Source organism: Chelmon rostratus, chromosome 21 (genome assembly GCF_017976325.1).
Source record: "Chelmon rostratus isolate fCheRos1 chromosome 21, fCheRos1.pri, whole genome shotgun sequence".
NCBI classification, from domain to species: Eukaryota; Metazoa; Chordata; class Actinopteri; order Chaetodontiformes; family Chaetodontidae; genus Chelmon; species Chelmon rostratus.
The window spans coordinates 17491554-17501806 of NC_055678.1; the positions used below are offsets into that span (position 1 = coordinate 17491554).

The 10253-nt window shown below is 42.6% G+C and overlaps 1 protein-coding gene across 2 annotated transcripts; it reads right to left on the bottom strand.

Moving 5' to 3' along the window:
• Positions 1-7: 7 nt before the first annotated feature.
• zdhhc16b (zinc finger DHHC-type palmitoyltransferase 16b) lies at positions 8-10224 on the bottom strand. Of its 2 annotated transcripts, none has more exons than XM_041963460.1 (10): positions 10105-10224; positions 6228-6529; positions 5950-6144; positions 5667-5755; positions 5547-5575; positions 5269-5402; positions 3377-3462; positions 3152-3275; positions 2929-2999; positions 8-2374 (listed from the first exon to the last, which is right to left on the bottom strand). In XM_041963460.1, the coding sequence occupies exons 2-10, from the start codon at positions 6495-6497 to the stop codon at positions 2272-2274; spliced, it is 1101 nt and encodes a 366-aa protein (XP_041819394.1). In that variant the 5' UTR covers positions 6498-6529; positions 10105-10224; the 3' UTR covers positions 8-2271. The 2 variants fall into 2 exon arrangements, with proteins under 2 accessions (XP_041819394.1, XP_041819395.1); XM_041963461.1 differs by having other exon boundaries at positions 6228-6525; positions 10105-10220.
• Positions 10225-10253: the final 29 nt, after the last annotated feature.

The window sequence follows — 10253 nt, forward strand, 5'->3', positions numbered from 1 at the left end:
AAAACACTTCATATCAAACAAGTATTTTATTTAAAAAAGACACAATGAATCAAACTGGAGCACAGCTCCCATTGGTTACAAATGATATCACAGCTGTTCGTCATGTTTCTATGGCAACTACAGATGTATCTATTATTAAGTTATTGAGTCTGAACATGTTGGGGTGAGAATTAGAAATCTGGGATCACATTTGACAGTGCCTGATTCATGTATTTAAAGTGCCTCGTTTTAAAGGGCGAACAACCAAACAAGGCACACAACTGGATTCTATGTTGGAGGTTTTCTTTCTTTAAAACTGACCAGCAAGGAAAAGATTCAAGTCAGAAATTTAAGACAAGTGAATTAAACTCTGAGTTCAGAGCAGTGATCAATCAAATATTGCAGAGTAGTAAACCTTAAAACACAAAAATGAAATCATCTCATGACTTTCCTTCCTCACATGAAGAAACACTTGGATTTGTCTTCAGCTCAAGACACAGACAGTTATTATAGTTAAAACACAATGAAAACTACAAGACCTCTTCAAGAAGCAGGCGAGGTTTAGGCTCAGATCTCAGACTAAGCATGGACTCAGGGATCAATACGGCAGCTGTTACTCATAGTGCTATGTTTTGCATTTCCTCACCAATGTGCCACATTAAACCTGGAATTACCACCTCATGGTTGTATCCCTCCACCCACCAGTATAGTTGCAGTTTACATCCATGTCTGTCCACACTAACATGCAGTGAAGCAATTAGATAAAAGGTATTAGTGTTAGTTGAAATGGATTCTCAGGTTCTCAGGAACCTGCTGTCTTCACTTGGAGACTATTTTTCCAGAGGAGAACAGAGGACTGACAGAGAGCTTCATCACATGGTGCAACAACATGACCTGAAGCTCAATATCATCAGAACCAATGAGCCTGTGGAGGAGGACAATGCTTCAAATATGGATGTCGCTGCTAAGAAGCTAAACTCTGAAAAAAAGTGGAAGCTTCACAAACAGCTTCAGTCAGGCTGCACAGTAGATCTCTACAATCAGTACAGTTTCAACATCAGTGTCACCAATTCAGTATCTGACCGAGTGTGAAATATGGTCACAATGTGGCCTCCGTTCCTGAGTTATGGTGTCACAGTGAAGCTGACCTTTGACCTTTTGGATATGAAACGTCATCAGTGATGACAATCTACTTTGTGTGACATTTTGTCATAATTAGTGTATGAATTCTTGAGTGTGGTCAAAAACCTGTTTTGTGTGGTCACAGTGACCTTTGACCTTCAAAATCTTATCAGTTCATAAGTCCAAAGGGACGTTTGTGCCAAAAATGTAAGAAATTCTTTCAAGGTGTTCCTGAGATTGCCTCTGACCACAGCTGTTGCCAGCACGGAGACATTACAATGAAACCTGAGTAGACTGTCAATCTGCGTTTCATGTCATCAGCCAGCAGGTCAGATTTGGAGGGAAATGAGCTTCTTGACTGCACGGATAAAGAACACAGTGCTGTACAGGAGATGATGCTGAATAGGATAAAGTTGTAAAGTTGCTGGTGGAAATAGTGAAAGCCGAATGGAAAACAAATACTGTCACATTTACCGCTTTGGGTAGAGACAGAAAACTCCACTTGGGTAAAGAAGCAAGCAGCTTCTGGGAAATGTAGTCTTAATTTCAAAGCATTGACAATTCAACTGAATTAAGAAGGGGGCGACCACTAACACTGATGCTTACAATGTGTTGTGTTGATGTTTAGAAATGCAGCACATAGCACATTTAAGATGCTGTAACTGCCTTCCCTGTCCATCCTTTCATCTTACACACCTATCACAAGAGGCTTTAAGAGTTTATTCCAGGACACAAAAAGTCTTTGTCAAGTCTTTACAAATGGCTGGGACAAAGGAGAGAGAGGTTTGGTCTTGACAACGATGCTGACCAGCAGCACCGTTTCTGAATTATTTTGATCAACAGTGCTGCAGCTGCAGGGTGAAGTCGGCTGGTGGCGAAGTCGAGGTGGAACATGATAGCTTTTCCTAAGAAGACGAATCACTAGTGGTTGTATCCATGTGGTTCCCACTTCCAGCAGCAAATACCAACGCAGAAAAATGTCTTTGATTGTAGCTCCAAAGCTTCTTTTTCCTTGTCGAGTGATCGCCGGAGCAGACCAAAGCAGATGAAGTGGGAGCTTCTCCGCTCGTTCTGCCCCTCGCTGCTCGGCTGGGGCGACACCTGTCACGCTGCTCGTAGTGTAAATGCAGGTGCAACTTTTTGGTATGGTTCGGGGCAAAAGGGTGGAGATCAGATGGCCATGGGGTCTCTTCTGGTGAAGGTGCAGTCCCACATGATGCCGTCTCCGTTTGGAAGATGGCTGGATGGCAAGAGGACCCGCGTCAACCAGTGACTGAGGAACAGAAGAACAGATATCCTGAATTGTGGCTAAAAAGAACTTTTTTAACATGTAGTCTGGTTTGGTTAAAGATTGTTTGCGCATTTATAGTTATAATCCTTAAATTATGGTCTGCATTTTATAATCAATAGCCCTTTAATGTATTGACATTCTGTAATAATCTCATCATTTATAGCAGATTTTATTGGTAGTGGTGGAGGCGGCCATTGGGGCCTGGATTCAGACTGCCAAATGCTTCCTACTGCTGCAGCCGCACATCAGCGGGTGAAAGTTTGGCTTCTACTGTAAAGAAACAGAATCTGTCTTTGCTGTTAGCGCTTCATCAATCATTCACCCATCAGTTGCCATTATTATTGACTGACTTCTTTATTGAGCAACGTGGGATTGTTTGGCAGTGGCTCACGTACTGTATTTCTGAAAAAGCAGCTGCTCAGCGAGTGCTTGCTGTGGTGTTGAGCTGCGCTTGCTTTCACCACTGCAGAATGACGTTTTTAATGATTCGACCATCTTTACAGGCACCGTTTAGGAAACAGGGCCGCTGGACTCACCTCCTGTTTTCAACACCTAACAGCAGCTTCCAGTTGTTCATTTTGCCGTGATGATATGGATTTCTGAACACCTGCGTGAGAAGAGAGAAAACTTCTTCAAAGCTGCAATCTGCACTGAACACTTGCAGAGTTAATGATGTTATGTGAGCGTGAGTGCTCTGCTCAGTGTGCTGAACAAAGCCAACACTGGTTCATTATTAACCACACACACAAGTGTATGTACCTTGCCCTTCTCCCGTAGTCTTTTGGTCTCTTTGCGGTTGATGTGGCGCTCCACGCTGGTCTCTCCTCTGCTGATGAGTAGGACATGCCACAGGGTGAGACCTCCCAGAGCCACTGCCACCGAGCTGCAGGGGGGACACATCACAACCTGACCTGTCTGCCCGACATTTCCAACCTTTATCTGAGATTTTAACAGCTGGAATAAACGTGCTGAAGTGCTCCGTACCTGGTCAGCACCCAGAGGAAGATGATGCTCTTGTGAGCGGTGGTCTCTCTTGAGATGTCGGTTGGAGGAGGGGTCTGATAGTAACTCTGAAGGAGACAGAATTCATACTGGTGTCAGATGTACACAGTATATTTCACTTTCAGGTCTAATCCGAGGATGTTTTCGCTCGCTGCTTCTGAGGTCACTTTGGCTCAGGACCAAAAGGCCACTTACAATATGGGTAAGTTACACGTCTAACATGCTGGATCCTGTTCCCGGTTAAGTGATCTTTGGGTGCGGTACCCGAAGCCTCGAGTTGTTTGTTTACCAGCTGCTGCACAATCACCTTCGAGATGAGACCATCCTGGGTCAGATAAATATGAGAGCAGAGAGCAAAGATCCTTTTCATGTCTCCTGTTTCACTTGTCATTTGCCATCTGAGCTCGACTTCTGCCTTCTTACGGCCATCTGGCAGGTGCCACCCCCCGAAACTTTTCATCACAGCTCCTCAACAAAAGTGGAAAGTCTCTACTCGTCCTCTTACCAACACCTGTAAGAACCTCATGAAAAGAGCAAACTGATCTACAATCCTGACTGAAAACATAAATAAAACAGAATGTGATAATATGTTTAAAAAAAGACAATATATTTAATGTCTGACCTCATCAGCTTCATTGATTTTTGTAAATATCTGCTTATTCTGAATTTGATGCAGCAATATGTTTCAAACAAGTTGGGCCTGGAGCCACAAAAGACTGTGAAAGATGTGGAACGCTCCAAAAACACCTGTTTGGATCATTCCACAGGTAAACAGGTTGAGTGGTAACAGGTGATAGTATCATGTTTGGGTATGAAAGGAGCATCCTAGAAAGGCTCAGTGGTTCACAAGCGAGGATGGAGCGAGCTTCACCACTTTGTGAACACATGATTGTATGTATAGGGGTGCACGATAGTTATCGGGCCGATAACAGGAAATTATGACATCAATCCGATAAGTCCGATATCATGACGAACAGCCCCGATAACATATGTGTTTTTGTCATCACGGCAACCACTATGAGACCCGAATGGCCTGCAGTGAATGCTGCGTTCATGTGACGTTGGCATAATCAGAAAAAGTCTTTCTCACTGGGAAAAATCAAGAATACCTCCTCAAGCCAGAACACAACTTGATAACTCGGCCATAATTTTGGTAGTTGCTGACTTGAATTAACATTCGCAGCATTTTTACACATGTTACACATAAGGAATAGAAACATGAACTTAAAAAGGCCGACCGAAAGAACGACTACCAAACGAGGGGATGGGGGAATGTACGTTACACCTTGAATGCAGCATGCAGCACAGCGTGCTTATGAAAACAGAGTTCAGACTTCTTCAAAGTTTCCGAAGAAGACTGTTCGCCGTTTAATCGTAACAAATGTTCCAAGCGAGTTCCACGAGGAGGGAGAAATTGCTCAAGCTTTAATACTTCAAACCTGGTCAGCCACCTGAAACATAACCACCGCTTTGACAGAGTTTGGAAAGCATATAAGCATACAGCTTCTGTCACTGCGCAGAGGCTCTGAACGTAAACACGTAGCAACCGCCTCTCACAGTGCGCCGCTGTTTTTGGTTTTGTTTGTGGTAATGATGTCATGATGTTAGCTATATGTGTGTTATCGGTTATCAGTATCAGCCTTTAGGAGCTGAAAGTTATTGGTTATTGGTATCGGTTTTAAAAAACAGTTATCGTGCATCCCTATGATTGTATAAAGGAGATTACTACATGGGCTCAGGTAGACTTTCTAAAGCTGCTGTCACTAAACACAGTTTGTTTGCCAATGAGAAGACAGACATCTAACTTATGAGGTTTATGGGTATGACAGCGGCCCAGAGGTTAAAGAAAAGCTCCACAGTTCATCCAGCCTCACCTCAACAGCACTGTAGGCCTCCAGAAACAAGTTCCTGCTGCTGATGCTGCAGTAGATGCAGCCCAGCGTCATGTACAGGCAGAAGGAGAAGAAGTAGCGGTGGTTAAAATGGCCCACGCAGTTGTTCAACCAGGCTGAAAAAATGTTCAGTTCAATTTGTACCAAGTGGGGAATGGAAAGAACACTTGAAAAAGCATAAAAAGCAAGCAAAGTAAAAATCTGCTTCTTCATGCATTCTCTTCTGGAGGTTTTTTATGTGCTGCTTGTTAGAAGGATACGGCAGTGGTGGTCCATCTTCAAAATGCACCTTTAATGTAACACAGACAGTTCACCATGAAGGATCAAACAGACTAAAAAATGACAAACTCTACATGAAGATTGCTGTTCAGTTGTCTTACATGTTGCAGATGCTGCAGTGGTGCGTCCTGGCTGGTTTTGGAGTGATGCATTTCTTACAGACAGACACTGAGGGAATATGAACTTTGCCCTAAAATAAACACAAAAACAAAAATTTAAAAAATCAACAAAAACACCAATAATATAATTGCGACAAAATAGTACCAAAGCAAAACAAGAAAATCTTCTTTTTTGTTTAAATCACAAAGTTTTTGAGGAGGCTTTTTATCTTGTGGAGAGCTGACGTGCCACAGAAGACAACCATGCAAACAAGGACTTTGGTACCTTGGGTGGGTGTCCTGGGGAGGTGGTGGTAGCCTTGTAGTAGTGGAAAACCACCATGACTAGAAGCCAGTGGCCGCAGCAGAGGTGCCAGACAATCCAGTGCACGGGGTAAGTGCTGAGGATTGTGGGTAGGACGAACAGATAGACGATGATGACGACCGAGGTCGTGAGAAGTATGACCAGACAGACGAACACCTGAGAGGGACAAGAGAGAGTGAGGAGGAACATTTGGAGGCGAGGAGGTTAGATTCATCCAGAATAGAAATCAAACAACTCACCACTCCAAACCAGCGGGTCACATTGTCCACAATCCAGTAGACGGGTTCGAACACGCAGTCCAGCAGAGTGTCCGAGTTGCTGAGGCTGTTGAAGTACAGTGACTTGAGCAGCAGCTTGCTGTAGCTCCACAGCTCCAAAAACCTGCCGCCGACCCACGGCTTGGTCCCCCCGCCGCGGCTTCCTCTGGCCGGGTGGCACAGCCGGCACCAGCGCAGCGCCAGTCGCATGGCCCGGGAGAGCTGCCACCTCCAGCTGCTGCCCATACGCATACCACCGCCACCCCCTCTCCTGCACGCCCTGCCTTCCAGACACACACAGACACACAGACACACGCACCAACAGTTACAAACGCAGGCTGCGTAAAACAGCAGCTCTTCGTAGCGTAGCCTGATGACCGCTGAGCTTTCCATGCTCGTCTCTGCTTCCCCGAGGAGGTCAGAGTTGTGGCAGCCCCTGGCGCATCTGAGAAGTGAATTAATGGAAGGACCAGGGAGCCGAGACACAAGAGCAGAGGCAGCAAGAGGGACCGCCACAGCTAAACAGAGCTTCCTTTCCTAGAAAGCGCTAATCATTCAAGTTCGGCATCTTCTGTGTGACACATGTTCGTCAAACAAAAAAAAAAAACAAGCACAGGGGCTATCAGGTAATAAGCTCCGCCCATCAGCTCCTGCAAATTAACTTCTTTTTTAATAATTCACAGCAAATCCAGATCTCCAGGCCAAAAGCCTCTTAGAAACTTGCAGGGAGATGCAGAGTGGTAACCCTATAAGAGGGAAATGCAAAGGGATGAATGTCTTAAGAAGGAAATAAAGTGGCTACCTGATCCAGGGCATCATTTCATGAAAGTGAGTATTGGTTTCACAGATAAGGCTTGTTCAGGTTCTCCAAAATAGCATGGCATTAATAATGAGAGATGCTAATGCAGGACCTTTAGCAGACAGTAACAGTAGGCCTGGAAACAATCTGCCCTCTTTCTTTGCCATCAGCCGCTATTTGACTGTACATGATGACTCGCTGCAAACTTTGTTCAATATCATTGCTTTGCACATTCATTGCACACACATACAATAATGCAATACGTGGTCTAAGACTGCAAATGTGGCACATGTCACATCTGTCAAAGTCGGTCATGATGACATTCTGTCTTCATTAAAAGGTGCAACATTAATAAATCATGACCACCTTAATTCTGTAACATCAGTATAATTACACAAATGTGTGGAAAGCCAATTATTGCCAGGAAAAAAATGGATAAAATGTTGAAAATGCCAAAAAAACAAAAGAGTCATGGTTTGGGTGATGATTTCTTTCATAAACGATTCATCTGCAAATGATTTTCTCAAATAATTAATAGTTCAATTTGTCAATAAAAGTTAGAAAACAGTGAATAACTCCCAGTCCAAAATCCAAATATATTCACATCACTATCATGTATGACAAAAAAAGAAAATCCTCACATTTCAGAAGCGAATCCCTGATAACGTCTGGCTTTTTTGCTTAATAATAACTGACAAAGATTTATCGGTTATCATTTTCTGCTTATTCTGCAATTAACTGATTAATCGTCGCAGCTCTACAGTAGGACAAAATTAAAGTATGAGACAGGTCACAATTCAGACTCACTACGTTTAAATAATCTGGTACAGTTCTGATTATGAGGGTGTAACTAATGATTATTTTCATTATCAGCAGATCTTACAGCTATATTCTCAATTAATCATTCAGTCTATGTATTTTCAAAAATGAACACAAGGCACATTGAAAATGCTTGTTTTGTCCGACCAACAGTCAACATATTCAGTTTCTATCACAGAAAACAAAGAAAAGAAACAGATCCTCACATGTGAGCAGCGGCAATCAGTTCATTTTTTTTTTTTTTTGACAAATTCGCTTGAAAAGTGTGTTAAACGAATAATTAGCCGAGTTGTTGCTGGTTCATTTTCTGTTGACTGAGTAATCGATTAACAGAATGATGGTTTAGTTAAAATTTAAACACTAAAGGTGTTTTCAACGGGACCTTTAAAGGTGCAATATTCATTTCCATGTTCTGTACCCGGCAGAGACAGTAAGAACATGAGAGAGTGGCACTCAGCAGGGCGCCGCTGTCTCTATGGAAACCCGCTGCCCTAAATCTGGTTTTAGAGGAGAGGAAGACGACTGCCCGTGTGTCTCACCATAATAAGCTTTACTTCATCCTGCTGCCTCAGTCTCAAGTCGAAGAGGAGGAAGATGTGTCTGCTGCTTTGAACTTTTAGACAGACTCAACTTGAGGCTGGTTCAACATGATCATCATTAAAACAGAAGCCATTTGTCTGGTACTACAATCCATATCTGTTACCATTTCTCAGATCCTATTCATAGATGTTAACCGATTAATCATCATACATGTGCATTAACAGTTTAACAACACATCTACTGTCTACTGCACTTTCTTTCTGTGATTATAAATTCCTCAAACTTGGCTGATTAGACACACTGTACTCACTTACTGTACATTCTGCATAAACTACAGAAGCCCAGAACAGCCATACTCATAATTGCTTTGCCGTTATCTCAAGATCACAAGTTAATTTTTTTCGTTATCTCGAGACAACAAAGCTCCTTTTCTCATGACAGCAGGTTAATTTATCTCGTTATCTCGAGGAGAACAAAAGGCAGATTTCTCGAGATAATGAGATGACTGAAGTGCCCTCGTCTGTGAAGCCAGGCTGGTCTTCCTTTTAAATGACAAGGACTAATCTGGATGTTAGCCTGTCTCTACCAGAAAGCCTCAATGCGATTCCTGCCTAAGTTGGACCTTGATTGAAGGTGATGTGTTGTTCAATAACTGGTCCTCCTCGATCCGACATTTTAATCAGTTACTACAGTTGCCAAAACGTCGTCTATGCCTGCAGGAATGGCACTCCTGATCTCTGATAAACATTGTAAAGTAAAAAGAGGAAACAACCTCATGATTTCTCTGACAATGGGTTAATTATCTCGTTATCTCAAATAACAGCGCTAACGAAACAATCAACTGGCTTTTTTTTTTTTTTAATATTGTAAGCATGGCCTTTCTGGGCTTCCGTAGAGACGGTGGTTTGCACACAAGGTAAATCTGTCACTATAGTGTTTAAGGTAATCTGCGTTCCCCTCAGAACACTCAGGATACTGAGAAATGCAAAACAGTAAAAATCAATGTTCTACAGCTGTGTGGAAGGCAGACAAACTGACTTCATATTGATATAGTGATGTGAGTAAGTGTCCAGGGTTATGGTTGTTTGGGCATTATGTAGATTATTTTATCATATTATTATAGGACATATCATTTTTTGTGATTTTATAATGGTGTTTGTTCAACCAAAATCCTCTTGTTTTCATTTCTTTAAGGGTCACTGCAACCCTGCTATAACCTTATCTTTGTTTTTTCCCTTGTAACAGGCCAGATTACATTCAAGGGAGGCAATGTTTTGAACCTACAGTTCTAATTGAGTGAAATTAAAATAAAATCCCTCCTCGGTGATCATTTGTCCCTCAGATTATATCACCCACTCCTGTAGTTTGGATTAGACACTGTGTGTGTCACACCCAGAACATACATGCAAGTGCTGAGACAAAAATATCTTGTATTTGTATAATGTGGTACTTTGCTTTTATCAGTACACAAAAGATATCGCTTTTGTCGAACTGAGACAAAAGAATTAAACAAATGGCCACACTAAAATCGTTCACGATGACCGACTGAATCATACTATATAACATTCGTCCATTTAGCTACATTTTGTCATGCTTTAACGTTAGCTAACTGCTAGCTGCCTTTAGCTACCTTCAACCTGCCCATGTTAACAGTCATTTTAAATAAATACGGTACACCAACTCCGACCAAACTTACTGTACCTGGTCAGGTGAACTGAGCGGACAAGTCTGTGGTACTTTGCTCAGGTCATATTCAGGCTAAATTGTTAGCTAAGGTCCACACTCGCTGCCGGCTGCTCACCCGCAGCAAATAGCGGCGGCGCTTACAAAGATTGTCTATTGAACGGAGG